Raw genomic sequence first — 15,126 nt, forward strand, 5'->3', positions numbered from 1 at the left:
CATGTATACCAATATTCACGGAATGCTGTGCACATTTTAAGGAATCTCCCCTTCCCCTTGCCAAAGTCCATCCGTAGGCACCAGGTTTGGAAGCCGGGGCCTGAATAATCTCAGAGGCCTCCTTGCAGCCGAAGTACTCAGGTCAAGTTCGGGTTCAGTCTGGCCTCTTTTTCGCTCTGCCATTTCAGTTTGCTAGACTGGGAAGTGGCTGGAGAAGAGAGCCGACGCTGTCTGCCTCCTGGGGTTCGGGGAGGAGCATCTGAGATGGGCAGAGTGCCTTGTCAACTGTGAATAGCTTCATAAATCATTTTTGTAACCACTTTGCTCTAAGGAGGTGCGGGGCTGAAAATCAGAATGTTTTATGGATTCCATGGGTTCCTGGAAAGTTGCAAGCAAATCAGGTTTTTGAAAATCTAATCTGGGCAGCAGCCGGTGATGGCACCACTCAGAGGAGCCCAGCAGTGAACCCTTGACTTCGGCAGACCTTCTGCCACCAAGCAGAATGCTCCCCTCTAGTAAAATGCAGATCTTCACTGGGCAAATCTGCTCAAACCAGCAGCAACACTGGAAATTCAGAGGGAGCCCCCAGGACATTCCTGGCGGATTCTGATGAGGTCATTAGAGGGCATGAGGTCCATCTCGGTGCGTAAGAGGCGGGCTGTTGTTTGAACGAACTCCGGCTTCCCCACACATTTCCTTGGTGGCCACAGGCAGATGGCCTGTGAAACGGAACCTCGGTTCCCCAGTCTGCAAAATGGGGGTGATGATCGTAGTAGCTACTTCACAGAGTTGTGAGAACCCATGAAAAGGTGGGGCAGGGGTCCTTTGCACAGTGAAATTGCTTTCTGAATGACAGCCCCTGGCGTTGCGTTGCTGATGTCTATGTTAATCGTTACCATAGTCAGAAATAGCACTCTGATCCCTATCGACCATGCTTGCCCCAGGGGGCCCAAACTCTGGTTTTGTATTATTTTCTGAGGATCTGTCCACATAGAATCATACAGGCTGAGTTTTAGACGTAATTTTATTTATTTATCTATCTATGTATTTATTTATTTTTGAGAGAGAGAGAGACAGAGAGAGAGACAGACAGAGAGACAGAGAGTGTGAACGGGGTAGGGGCAGAGAGAGAGGGAGACACAGAATCCGAAGCAGGCTCCAGGCTCTGAGCTATCAGCACAGAGCCCGACGCGGGGCTCGAACTCACGGACCGTGAGATCATGACCTGAGCTGAAGTTGGACGCTTAACCAAGACGCCCCTAGGCAGAATTTTAGAAGCCGTTTAGGCCAGACTTCCACTCTGGGGAAGATCCTTTCTTTAGTCTTCCTAGTGGTGGGTCATCCATCTTCTCAAATACTTCTGGTAACAAGAGGTTCACCACCTCACGAGGGCGCTCGTTCTGTTGCAGGACTGTCCTGCCTGCATATTCCTTGTGCCCCGTTCAGACTTGTGCCCCTCTAAGTTGTCCTGGCCCTGCTCCCTCCAAGTGGTGGTCTTTCCCACGTTTGATGATCTCTCTTTCTCTGGCTTCTTCTTTTCCAGGCTAAGGAACCCTCTCACCATGCGGGTCACCCTTCTCTGGTCAGGTCTAGGCTACCAAGGTCCTTCTCATATCACAGTGTTCAGAGCCCGGGTGGTTCCAGGAAGTGCTGGGTTCAGAAGGGCCAAGGAGTTGACCTTGTGGGATAAGGCGAGGGAGGACACTGGGGGACCAGCCTCCTCGGGGGTTGGTCCTGAGCATCTGGCCCTGGCTGGCCATTCCTGGACCATCTCAGTGTCGGCCTGCTCTCTCCTGAGGGTGGCCTGGGCTGCTCAGTGACATGTGACACGGTCCACAAATGCTGTGTGATCCTGCCCGCTCCTGCTCCTTCCGCCTAGGACACCCTCACCTTCCTCTTCTCCAAGACCTCAGCTTAGATTCGCCATTTCCCAAGAAGGGCCTCAACTGACTCCCACATCCCGACTCCAGCTCTGAGTTCTCTTTCCACAGATTTCCCCGCCACAGTGCCAACCACCGGGTATCACAGTGGCCTCCTTTCTGTATCTCCCTGGACTGTGAGTTTTGTGAGAGCAAGGACATCGTCTCCCGGGATCACCATTTTCTCCCCCAGAGCCTGACATTGTAGCTACTCACTCAGTGATATTTGTTAAATGAATGAATGAATGCTTGGTTGGAGAAAACCCTGACCGGTGGCAGAGAGAATGCCGGAAACATCCCTCAGCAAACCTCCAGATCTGAAGCCAGCCTGAGGGGGCCTCCGGCAGTCCCCTCATCCCTCATAGCTCCCTCCGGGGGCCTCTCTGCCCAATTGAAGGCAGATCACAACAACTCCACGTTAACCCGAAGACCTCTGCCGGCCGAGAAGTAATGGTCACTAACAGTTGGGCTCTTCATTCGGGGACCGGAGACTGTGATGACAGTCACGACCGAAATGCTAATAGCGACCCTTTACTGAGTACCTCCCACATCAGTCATTACAGTAGTGCTGCAGGGTTGGGTTGTACCCCATTTTACAGATGTGGAAACTGAGGCAAAGCCAGTAGAGTTGCCTGCCCAAGACCACTCACTTGTAAATGATGAGGCTGAGATTCTAGCTGATCCCTCTGGCTCCAGGGCTCTCACGGCCCACTGGTGCCCCCGTTACTGGTTGCAAGGGCCTTGAGATGCTTTTCTTTTTCCCCCAGGAGGGAGAGGAGAGTCAGAAAATGATAACGTAGGGGGATGAGTACTATGATCACGGGCAGGGTTCTAAGAAATTCCAGGGGGAGGTCCCTGAGGACCAGGGCACCATCTGGGGAGACTCTGGGGGGCGGGGCAGGGAGGGGGAAGCCTGACCTGCGCCTTTTCTCTTTTCATCTATCTGAGGATTTGAAACCACAAAGACGGTCCAGTCTCATAGAGAAATAAAGCAAAAGCCTCATCCTGCTTTCCTCTTTCATTTCCTCTAGAGGTAACCAGAGCTGAGAGCTTGAAATGTATTTCCCAGACTTTCCGTGCACACGCAAACACACGCGCGTGGTGTGCGCTAGGTAACGTGGGGGCAGTTGTGGTCAGGTGGGGGGAGGGGGGACGTGTGCCGATCTCCGTGGTGCAAATGCTCCCACCGGGGCCGCTTTCGAGGTACCAACATGAAGTCGCTGAACCAGGAGGTGGAAAGAGACGCAGTAGATGTCCGTTTCCCTCAAGAACCCAGGTTATGGTGAAACATAAAAATGATTAGGAAGTGGCAAGCCTTGAATATTTATTACCTTCGAAATAATATTTATTGAAGTGTACATTTCTATCGCTTAATTTCTAATAATGGCTGTGGTTCACGACTGGTTCGTGAAATTCTGGAAAGTGTAACTGTCAGCTCTCGTCAGTCGGTACAAGCCAGCTCCGACACAGCACTCATTTCCTTTTTACTAAAATACTGACATTATATACTTTTTTTTTCTTTAATTCACTTTTTACTTAAAAGGCCCTTCATCCAGGGGCGCCTGGGTAGCTCAGTCGGTTGAGCGTCCGACTTTGGCCCAGGTCATGATCTCACGGTTCATGAGTTTGAGCCCCGCATCGGGCTCTGTGCTGACAGCTCGGAGCCTGGACCCTGCTTCGGATTCTGTGTCTCCCTCTCTCTCTGCCCCAGCCCCTGCTCGTGCTCTATCTCTCTCTCTCTCAAAAATAAATAAACATAAAAAAAATTTTTTTTTTTTAAAAGGCTCTTCATCCAATCATTCATTCATTCAACGAATATTCTGCTACGTGCCATGTGCGGTGTTAGCATGTGGGGCCAGGCCACCATTAGGAACGAGATAGCCATGGGCTTTGTCTCCATTAGCTTGTGGTCTAGCGAGGGACAGAGTTCATAGCCATGCTGACAAATAAACGCCGTCGATAACAAAACCTCACCCTGCAATCAGGTCTTTAAAAGGAAGTGACAGGTGAGGTCATAGAATTAGTGCTGTGAGGGACAGGCCTGTGGAGGTCAGGAAGTGGCAGGGGAGAACCTACTTTAGGTTCAGGTCAGGAAAAGCTTCTTCTGAGGAGGTGACAGAAACTGAGACCCAAAGGATAAGAAGGGGCCAGTCGTGCAAAAATCAGTGGGAAAAAGTACGAAAGAGTATGTTCCTTGGGTGCCATATCTGTAAACTTCACAAACATGCAAAACGGTTCTGTGCGTTGTTTCTAGAAAACTCCTTGTGTAGTGAAAATGGCAAGGCTCCCTACGCGCTTCGGGACGGCGGTTAACCTTGGAGGGTGAATGAGTTGGAGGCAGAGACAGTCTTCAGCTACATGAGGTGTTTTCTCCAAGTGAACCAAGTGGGGACAGATGCGGCTGGGGGTCACTTATGTTGTCTCCAGCCGACGGGCACGCGGTTTTCAGCTGTGTTCCTCCTTATAATTCCCGAATGCTTGAAAAATTTCATGAGTATTAATTTTTTAAGAGTAGGCGGTGAACCCTACCAGTGTCAAGGCTCACTGTGGCTGTAGCTCGTGAAGGGAAGAGGGAGGTCCGTGCTGGGGAGGTAGGCGGGGACCAGGTTATACGGGTCTCGAAGACCGTGGCCTCGAGTGCAAATCTTAATGTAAGTGTTAATGTGTGATACCCGCTGAGTGACGTGATGGGATTTACATCCACAAAGATTGCAGTGGCTGCTCTGAGAAGTAGTGGAGAGTCGAGTCAAGGACGGCATCAGGGAGGTTAGTTAGGATCTCCTGTAGCTGTCTGGAAGAGAGCTCATGTCTCCCACCAGCATGGCCATGGGACGCCATGGAGTCAGAGGGGCGGTCTTGACATCTGCTGCCAGGATTTGCTGAGGGATTGGATGGGGGGGCATTGAGAGAGCAAGAGGTGAAAGGTGACTTTCTTTGTCCTTTTTTTTTTTTTAAACACCCTTTTCAAGGTCTAATTCACACACCATACAGTGTACCATTCACTGCTTTTTGGTGGGTATCGCTTTCTTTTTGAAACCCGCGTGGATGGTGGTTTCAAACACAGCAAAACCTCGGATGGCAAGTAACTTGTTCTGCGAGTATTCCTCAAGATCGGCAAATGTTCCTAATTCGTTTTAACTTGATAAACAGATGATGTCTGGCGATACAAGTCATATGTGACACGGAACGTCCCCTGATCACACCTGAGCCAGGGTTCCTGAAATTTCGCTTTGATGTACGAGTGCTTTGGCTTACGAACATGTTTCTGGAACGAATTATGCTTGTGAACCAAGATTTAGTTGCTGTGATGACGAAAATAGGGGAGGAACGGGTTTGGGGGTGGGGCCTGGGGGGAGGGTACCTTGGGGGAGGTAAATTTGAGGTGCCTAGGAGATAGGAAATATCCAAGGAAGGGAAGTCACATGGGAAGTCAGGTATTCACACCTGGGTCTTGAGATAAAAATTGTGTGTAGTGAACAAATGAGAGTCTAGAGATAGATGTGAGTATCCAGAGTGAGAGTGTAGGTGAACAAGGTGTGTGCGGAAGGGGCCGGGGGACTTCTAGTCAGATGCACTGAGAATTCACACTTTGACCCGCCTGACCCTTTTTTCCCCCAAACACTACAATGAGAGTCTAAGAAAAACAAAAAAAGATGAACCCCTCCCCAAGACTAAAGCTCCAAAACGAATGAAGCAATGTTAAAAAGACAGCCTCTGAATAACAAATGAATTCACACCAAAATAAAAATTATAGAGTATTCTGGAAATGAATTTAAAATAACCGTTTAGGGACGCCTGGGTGGCTCAGTCGGTGGAGCGTCCAACTTCAGCTCAGGTCATGATCTCACGGTTCGTGAGTGTGAACCCCACATCGGGCTCTGTACTGACAGCTCAGAGCCCGTGTCCAGCGTCAGATTCTGTGTCTCCCTCGCTCTCTGCCCCTCTCCCACTCACGCTCTCTCTCTCTCAATCTCTCAAAAATAAGTAAACATTAAAAAAGATTAAAAAAGAAAGAAAGAATAAAATAACCATTTAGGATTTGTATCAGGAATAGGCTTGACTCTGAGTAACTGAGATTCAAAATAACAGCAGCTCAAGCAAAATAGGAGTTACATTTTTCTACTATGAATACATTGAATACATTTTAGGGCCGATGCGGTGGCTCTGCCTCAGTAAGTCCCCAGGGAACCAAGCTTGATCCCAGCTCATCACTATCTCAGTGTTTGGATTATCCTCATAGTCTGGTGAGTTGGTGGCTAGAACTCCAGCCATTACGTCTGCATTCCAGGCAGTAGGATGGTGGAAAGGCACGTATCAGCTGTTTTTTGAAGTTTTCAAGAAGCTGACACACGACACTTCCAACTACATCCTATTGGCCAGAACTTAATTAATGGAGAAGCCAAGAAACGTATTCTGTTATTACACGTAGCCAAGTGCCCAGTTAGAATCCAGGGGTTCTGTTACTGCGGACGAAGGAGGCAACAGATAACGAGGGATAACGAGCAGTCTCAGCCTTCGGATCCCTGAGGAAATGAAGGATAACACCCACTAAAAAGAACAAAACAGTGGATTTTTGTTTGTGTGTTTGAATTTCAAACCTCTGCTCTTCGAAAGGTATCATTAAGAGGATGAATAAACAAGCCTTCGATTAGGAGAAAACATTTGTAGGTCGTATGTCTGATGGTGGACTTGATCCAAAGTATATTTTCAAAAAACCCTCAAAACTCAATAATAAGGAAAAAACAACCAATTTCAAAAATGGGCAAAGATTCAAATAGACCCTTCACCGGAGAAGATATGCAGCTGACAAGTAAGTGCACAAAAAGATGTTCAACATCATTAGTCATCAGAGAAATAAAATTAAAACCACAAGGAGATACTGCTTCATACCTATTAGAATGGCTGAAATAAAAAAGACTGTTCATGCCAAGTATTGGCAAGCATTGGGCCAGCTGGTGGGTCCATAGGCTGGTGTATGGAAATATAAAATGTTGCAGCCACTTTGGAAAACAGGTCAGCAATTTCTTAAAAGTTAAACGTATACTTTCCACGTGACCCAGCCATTCCACTGCTAGGTATCTGCCCACAAGAAATGTGCGTGTCTACAGAGAGATTTGTAACTGGATTCTCATAGCAGATTTATTTGTAACAGCTGAAAACTAGACACAACCCAAATGTCCATCAGTAAGTAGATACAAAGGCAAATTGTGGCACATCCAAACAATGAAATACTACTTACCAGTACAAAGGCGTGAACTCGGATGCGCCCATCAATATGGACAAATCTCAGAATTGTGCTGAGCGAAAGAAGCTAGACACGGCTGCTATTTGATTTCATTTGTGTAAAATCCTAGAGAACACAGAGTAATTTTTGGCGACAAGAAGGAGCTTGCTGGTTGCCTGTGGACTGGGGATGGGAGGTATGGAAGGGGGCAGGAGGGGAGGTTCTGGAGCACAGAGACACTTAGGGGTGATGGATATGTTTGTTTTCTTGATTGTGGCAGTGGGTGTATACATTTGTCAAAATGTATCAAATGGGTACATTATATGTCCATTATACTTCAATAAAACTGTTAGGAAAGGAGAAAAGGAATGTGACATTATGAAACAGAGGTGGAATGACCAAAAGGTGGCTACGAAGATGCTGGGAATGAAAAGTACTCATTGCATTAAAAGTTCTCATTTAGAAAGGAAGACAAAAAAGAAAGGAAGAAGCTTCATATGTGGATAAATTCTCAACTAGACACAGTCAAAGAGAGAATTAGTGAATTGGAAGAGAGTTCTAAGGAATAGTCCCAGAGCACTGCCAAAAAGAGAGAGAGAGAGAAACAGAGAAAGGTAGTTAAAAGACATGAGGAATACTCCTAAATATGTTTCCTAGAAATCCTACCCGAAGAAACTGGAGACAGTGACTCAGAAGCTGTATTCGTGAACGTAAGAGTTTTTCAAAATTTTCGAGAATTGAAGAAGTAGGTTTTCATCAAGTAATTAGCTCCTCAAGTAATGAGAATTCTAAGAAAATAAATCTCCACTTCAAAACCACAGAGGGAAACTGCAGAAAATCAAAAATGAAGGGCAAGTCTCACATTTTACCATAGATGGCCGATCCACAAAGGAACAACAATACGTTGCTGAACAGCCTAGGGGCAGCCTTTTGGGCGATCTTCCAGGTGCCGAAAGAAAATAAAACAACCTGCTTAGAATTCCATACCCAGCTGAACTCTGATTCAAATGCGATGAGGAAATAGGACGTTTTCCAGGAGAAAAGAGCCCGGCCCAACCCTGAGTCTGTTGAGGATTTAGAGGCTGGCAAGAGGAGGAGCCCTCTCACATCACAGGTGCTCAGTCATCCGGTGCTGGCCTCTGTGCCTCACAGAAGCTAGAAGAGAGAAGGGGGGCTGGATCCAACTTTCATGGTGGCCGTGCGTGGCTACTGGAAATGCTGCTCGTTGGCCCTGTTGCTGGGTCTGTTATCAGCACAGGAGAGGAAGATGGGATTCCTGGCCCTAGCTAGGGTTTCATCCTACAGCAGTGGGGGCATTGTAGCAGGAGGGCAAGAGGAGGGGAGGGGAGGTAGCAGATGGGCCAGGCCCCTGACCCTGGCATGGGGAGGAGCCCAGGGACACGAGAGCCTCTGCAGGGTGGCCCCTTCTAGACTCTCTCTCTGTCTTCCAGATTGTGGACAAGAATAACCGCTACAAGTCCATAGATGGGTCAGACGAGACTAAAGCCAACTGGATGAGGTGAGTCCTGCTCTCTGCTGCTGATTTCCCGGGAGCCTTGCCCAAACTCTGGAGAGGAAGCCAAAGGAGTGTGCTGGGCCTCTGTGGTCCCCAGCGGTGGAGGCCCCTGAAGGCCCTGGGACTGCCGTTTGCAGGGTTTGGGATGTGTCTAGTTGTGGGGGACCCTCTTGCTTCCCCGGCCTTCCATCAGGGGGCTCTGGAAGAGGCCGGTGGGTTACAAGGACCCCTAGAGGCTTCACATTTGTCCGTGTCTGGAGTACCCAGGGCCCCCAGCTCCGGGCAGCATTCCCACCAAGGAGGGGCCCCCCTCCACCCAGGATCCCTCTCAGAGGGCAGACTCCTGACATAGGGGTGCAGGGCTCATCCCACTACAGCTGCCAACAGTTGTTTAAATGGCCTCCGTGGGAAAGGAGGCTCCCAGCACAGTCTCAGCTCAGTTTTGGATGGCCCTTGCTGCCCAGGCGTGAGTACTTTCAAGAGTGGTTTTACAGCGGTCTGGTGTTGGGGACAGAAGTTTGTGCCAGAAGGATCCTTAATGGCCAGAGAGAGCAGGAGACTGGCCCAGGGTCACCCAGGGGCGGCTGCACTGAGCCTCTGGAACCGAGGACCCAGCTCACGGCTCTCCTTTTGGTTCCGTGCCGTTGGCCTGTGCGGTGTGCCGGGGCCCGGCCCAGAGGGGTCTGTGGGCCGTGTGAGGGGTCAGACTGCTGTTGGTGCCTTGCCCAGGAATGGTGACAGGATCTGGGTTGGGAGGGAAGGGAGGTCTCGGATGGCCACACGTGGGGACACCGTGGATCGGGCCTCTGTCGGCGTTTGCGCAGTTGTGTGACCCATGGCGGCTGGGGGGTGCAGGAGAGGTTGTGTTTGGAGGGAGGGCAGTCAGAGACCTCCTGAGAGGGAGTTTGCCATATTTAAACTCTGACACCTTCGAAGCAAACAGGGAGAGAAGGTGGTTTGCACTGGGGAGTCTATGATGAGGTCTGCTGTCCCCTTCCCTGGAGCCTTACCGCCCCGCCCACCTGTGCTCCCTACCCGGGAGCCGTCGATGGCAGATGCAGGGAGGATGGCGAGAGGGGCTGCGGTTTACCCTCTTTGGAGCACAGTAGGATTTGTTCTCTTATTGTCGGAGGAGCTATTCTCATTGCCACTTAACAGGTGCAGAAGCAGAGGTGCCCCGGGGACAGGTGACCCCTGTGTCACAGTATAGGGATGCACGCTCCCTCCCTCCAGCCCCCTTTCATGTAATCGGGTCAGCCACTTCCCTGAAAGTGCTCCAAGAAGGCCCTGGACACCCTCCTAACTCCTTCTCCCCGACCACTGGGCACCGGTCAGCTCGGCACTTGCATAGGAGACCCCGTAACTGGGCGCCCTCGATGGATTTGCCCTCCCAGTCCTCCCAGGACTCACACCTTCCACCGTGGAGATTGGTTTTTACCTAATAAAGTTGTTGAATGAAGAAGGCACAGACAATATGGTGCGAGGGCCCAGATCAAAGAGGAGGGGGCCTTGGAGATGGGCCTTCAGAGGGGCCACGTTTTCATTTGAGGGCACTGTGACCAGAGACACGGAAGTGGGGACCAGACCCCTGGCCTGGGCTCCTATTCCCTATTGCTGCGTCTGGCTCTAGACAAGCAAAGGAGAGGGTGTCTGGGTGCAGTCTAGCGTCAGGCCTTTCTGCACCGCTGCTTTCGAGACTCTAGAAGCTTTGCCGACAGGCTGGTTCTGTTCCACGCTCCCCCCCGCCCCCCGCCCTGATCTTTCAGCCTGGGGGCAAGGCTTTCCCACAAGCCCCAAAGAAAGACACCATCTGAACTAACTGAGCGATCATCTGATGCCCCTGAGATTCTGACTTAATTGGGCTGGGGAGGAGCCCACAGTTATCGGTCTTTTTTAAAGCTCTCCATGGGGATTCTGATGTGCCGCTAGGGTGGAGAACCACTACCCTGTACTGATCTTCATGCTACAGTGGTAAACTGAGGCCCGGGGCAGGGGGAGATCTTACTCAAGATCACGAGGACGCTGGCAGAACCAGGACTTGAATCCGCCCCTGGCCTTCTGGGCCGGTGTTCTTTCTGCTCGCGCACGGGGCCCAGCCAAAGCATGGCCTCCTGGACTCCGTGTGGGGTGGGTTCAGCTACTGCTCCCTTGCCGGCATGGGGTCTGTCCGATTCCCATTCTGTCCCAGCTGCCGGCCCTGTTGCAATGCACGATGGTGCCAGGGTAGCCACAGGTGGTGCCCCCGCCCATCTCATCTAAGACTCAACGTGTAGGTTGAGGTTGGGTACGTGGTTTGTTGCCGTGGAGATGTCCCTCTGGTGGTGGTTGGAGGGGAAAGCCGGTTCATCCTGGGAACCTGCCTTCCCCCTTAGGGTATAGCTTCCTTCCGCTGTATAGCTCATTCCGCTTTGCAGACGCTTTCACTTGTACTGTTACAACCTAGGGGCTCGTGGATGATTGAATGGAGTTGGTTAGTGTTTTGAAACACTTAAGTGGTGGGCCGGGAAGAGAACGGGCGTCAACGTAATGAGGGTTGACTTGGTGGCCTCCCTACGCCAGGTGCTCTACATCCGTGTCATCGGTGGTCTGGAACCGGGGGCTGTTTTGCTTGGGGGCACTTTGGGGTTGTCACATCAAGCCAGGGAGGCTGATAAACATCCTAATTAGCCAGGATGTCCGTCCCACCCACCCACAAAGAATTTTCTAGCCCCAACTGCCAATAGTGGTGAGACTGAAAAACCCCCATGACTTCCTCCTGGCTGCCCTGGGAGGTGGCGCTAGAATCACGAGCCTCATTGTCTAGACGGGGAAGGGGGTGGGCACCAGAGGCTCAGCCCCTAGTTCCAGGTCTGTCTGAGTGCAAGGCCCGGACCACGGTCCCTGTCTTGGCCGGGTAACAAAGCCCCGACCTTCCTTTCGCCTGAGCTGTGGCGTTCTGGGTAGGTGACGCGGAAAGGTAAAGGCTGAAGGATCTCTGTGCCCCTAGCCTCCTGCTGTGGTTTTGGGGGCAGCTGGAGGAGTGAACGGGGCTCCAGGTTCCCCTCCATGTGTTGGGTTCCTCTCTTGGGTTGCTCTTGCTCAAGCGGCCCCTGGCTCCTCTGTGCACGTGGAAGCCAAGGTCACTCCTGGTCTCCATCAAAGGGGAACTTGTCTCCCGGTGGCTGCTCACGGGCCGCTCGCGTCCTACCCACGAGCTGCCCAAAGGTCACCGCAGCTCACCCCGAAACGAGCTGACCCCAGCTGGAGGGGAGCCTACACCCACATCCGGCGGAAGGCGGGGACGGGGCCTGGGGAGGACTTGGAGGCCGGGGAAGGAGACAAAGAGAGCCGCAGGGCAGAAAACGCTTTCTGTGACCACACCCTAATCGCTGGCATCGCCCGGCGAGGAGATTGAAACATCCCCCTGTTTCAGTACTCTTCCTGCGAGCCATCTGTAGCGACCTTGGCCCGGTCCGAACCCCAGTAAGGACCCTTTCTCCCTCTTCGGGGCTTTAACGCTCTTCGTCACTCTGCTTTCCCCTGTCTGGTGACAGCCCCGAAGGTGGGGTGGTTGTCCCTCCTGACCCGGCTGGGGAGACAGGCCGGGAGGGGCTGAGCCAAGCGCCCCGGCTGCCGGGGCCAGCCAGGGCCACCCAGGGCCACGGCAGGGCCCGACACCGGGCCGTCCGGCGCGGGCCGCGTTGCCACCCACTCCGCCGCACCTCTGCTGCCCGCCTGCCCTCTGAGGAGTAGTGGAAGGGGCCTCTCGCTAGGAGGAGGGTGTGGTGGTGGTGAGCAGGCCAGGGTGCCCGGGTGCCTCCTGGCTCCCCAGCTGGGGGCCGGCAGTTAGGAAGGAGGAGGACCGCCCGCGCTGACGGTCATTTACCCAATTGTGCTTTGTGGGATATTCAACCCAAGGAATGTGGCGCCCCTGGCTGAGCGCAAGAGGAAGCCCAAGTTCTCCAAGGAGGAGCTGGACATTCTGGTCACGGAGGTGACCCACCACGAAGCGGTTCTCTTTGGGAGGGAGACCATGCGGCTGTCCCATGCCGACAGGGACAAGATTTGGGAAGGCATAGCTCGGAAAATCACCTCCGTCAGCCAGGTGCCCCGCTCCGTCAAGGACATTAAGCACAGATGGGATGACATGAAACGGAGGACCAAGGACAAGCTGGCCTTCATGCAGCAGTCTCTGTCGGGCCCCGGGGCCGGGGGCCGGGCCCCCGCCATCGTGCTCACTGCCCACGAGAGGGCCATCGAGTCAGCGCTGCTCACGGCCCGTTCTGGGCACAGCTTCCCCAGGGCGGAACTGGACGGCACCGACAGCCCCTCGACCAGCTGTGAGTACCACCTGCCTCCCTCCCCGGGCTCCCGCTGCCCAGCCTCCTCCTCCCCTGCCGTCCCCCCCCTTCCCTGGCCTTCTCCTGTCTCTGTCCCTCTCCGTCTCGTCCAGTCTTCCCATGCACCCTTCCCTCCTTCCCCCGCTCTGTCTTCTCCACCCCTTTCCGTTCATTCATTCTAGAATATTTCCTGAACTCTGTGCCAGGAGCTGTGCTAGGAGCTGGGAAGACAGCGTTGTATATAAATCCTACACGGGCCCCGCTCTGGGGTTGTCCCTAGACTCGTGGGAATCAACAAGCTTTAAGTCATTGTACAAGGACAGTTGTAATGAAGGGATGAAGGGCGAACGCCGGAAGTCCTGAGAGCGGGGCTGACGACCCGGGCCACCTGCGCGGTGTCCCTGGGGCCCTGCACGTGCAAGGGCACCGTGCGGGGGGTTCATGCTCTGCTGTTGGCCTCCTGAAATTCACACTGGGTTTTGAACACGGTGCCCTGTATTCAAGTGTTGCATCTGGCCGTGCCAGTTATGTAGCAGCCCTGCCTGAGAGCAAAGGGGGCCGGGGAGCTGGCTGTCCTCGGGGGCCGGGGAGGGCCTCCCAGGAGTGACAGTTGCACTGACTTGCCAAGGGTGAGTAAGAGTTAACCAGGCCTCGGCATGGGGCGCCGGGAGGGGAGCGGGGAGCCTCCAGGCTGAGAACTGCATGTACGAGGCCCCCGCATCAGGAAGGCGCTTGGCACGTTCCAGGACAGAGAGGAACCAGGGAAGCCCAGTGTAGCAGGCGTGGGGGAGGGGGTGCGGGAGGAAGCCAGCCAAGTCTTCAGGGCCCAGGCCACGGAGGGGGTGGGGGGGAAGATGAGTTCCTGCTCTCTCTCTTCCTAACCTCTTCATTTCTGTGTTCTTTTCTGTGCTTCTGCGCCCACTCCTCTCTGCCCTCTGCCTCTCTCTCCCCCCCCCCCCAAGGCTCTCTCTCAGATCTCTCCGTCTCACCAGGTTCCCTCCCTGTCCTTACCGCCCCCGTGCCCTTCTCCACCCCTCTTCTGCCTTATTCACCTCTGCTTCCCGTGACCCAGGATGGACTTGGATGCAGGGGCCTGACTGTGGAATCTCCTGGCCCAGCAGGCTGTAGCTGGGGCTGTGGTTCCATCTGGGACTCCCCCGAATGGGGAGCGGTCGAGACCCTTCTGTGGTGGGACTGCACCCCCTTCTCCCCACACATCCCCCCACCTTCGGCCCACGGTCCCAACGGGAGTCTGGCCTACGATAGACGGAGCAGGGCAGGAGGACCGCAAGTCAGCGGCTGGCCAGCCCCGGGAAGGTGGTTCACAAGGACCCCGTGTTCCCTCCCGCGGCCCTCTGCTGTTGGGATGGGGATCGCACTAATTTCCTGTTTGGCTGGGGCTCCTGACAGGTGGCCCCTCAGAGTCCGTTCTTCAGGACTGGGAAAGGAACGGAGGCCGTCTATTCTGACTCCCTTGCTATGTAGATGAGGCAGATAAGTTCCAGAAACAGAGGTGGCCCCCCCCCAGCTAGATTCAGAACCAGGACTCGAGCCCAGGTTTGCCAGCTCCCTACGAATTGGCGTTGTGCTAAGATTCAGGGTGATTCCACCCACTTAGGAGAAAAAGACGGGGGCCTGGCAGCCAGGGCCGTCCGTTCCCTAAATCCTGCCCTGCTCTCTCTTCCATCTCCCCAAGAAGGTAATGAGGTTACCAAATGTGACCTGGGCTGGGCAGGGGGCCCGGGACCCCTCCACCGCAGACTTGGCCAGGCCCCCCTTTCCCGGCCGGTCGACCAGCTGTTACAGCACGAGGCCAGGGGCTCTGTGGAAGGAGGCCCTGGAAGGGGGGTCGGGGGGGAAGCACCATCGCCTCGGCCCCGCTCACTCCTTCCAGCCCTGCCACGCCAGAACGGGTGTCCTGGGATCCCCGGGGGGCTGGCAGCTATCCCACCAAGTGCGGTTATGAATCACTGGGCTCTTCTCGTGCCAGCCCAAAGGGAGGCCCTGGGACCCTGGGGAGGCATGCATGTGTGCGGCTGGGGACGAGATGAGTCAGTCTTCTCGGTCACCTCCCCTGGGGGGTGGTTCTGAATTTAGCCCCTCTGGTGCAGGCAGGGAACCTGCATACTTTTTATTCCTGCCGTGGGA

At 53.6% G+C, this 15,126-nt stretch overlaps 1 protein-coding gene across 2 annotated transcripts in view; it reads left to right on the top strand.

The window, feature by feature from the left end:
- Nucleotides 1-15,126, top strand: part of PRDM11 (PR/SET domain 11) — a 47,498-nt gene that overhangs the window by 15,755 nt on the left and 16,617 nt on the right. Inside the window, exons 5-6 of one of the 2 annotated variants that reach the window (XM_047072173.1) lie at nt 8,595-8,662; nt 12,557-12,978. In XM_047072173.1, coding sequence (XP_046928129.1) covers nt 8,595-8,662; nt 12,557-12,978 — 490 coding nt within the window. The remainder of the gene's footprint in view (nt 1-8,594; nt 8,663-12,556; nt 12,979-15,126) is intronic. The other variant, XM_047072174.1, reaches the window with a different exon arrangement.

Source organism: Lynx rufus, unplaced genomic scaffold (genome assembly GCF_022079265.1).
Source record: "Lynx rufus isolate CCGP_SWC_20201006 ecotype Redwood Valley unplaced genomic scaffold, mLynRuf1.p SCAF_9, whole genome shotgun sequence".
Lineage (NCBI taxonomy): Eukaryota > Metazoa > Chordata > Mammalia > Carnivora > Felidae > Lynx > Lynx rufus.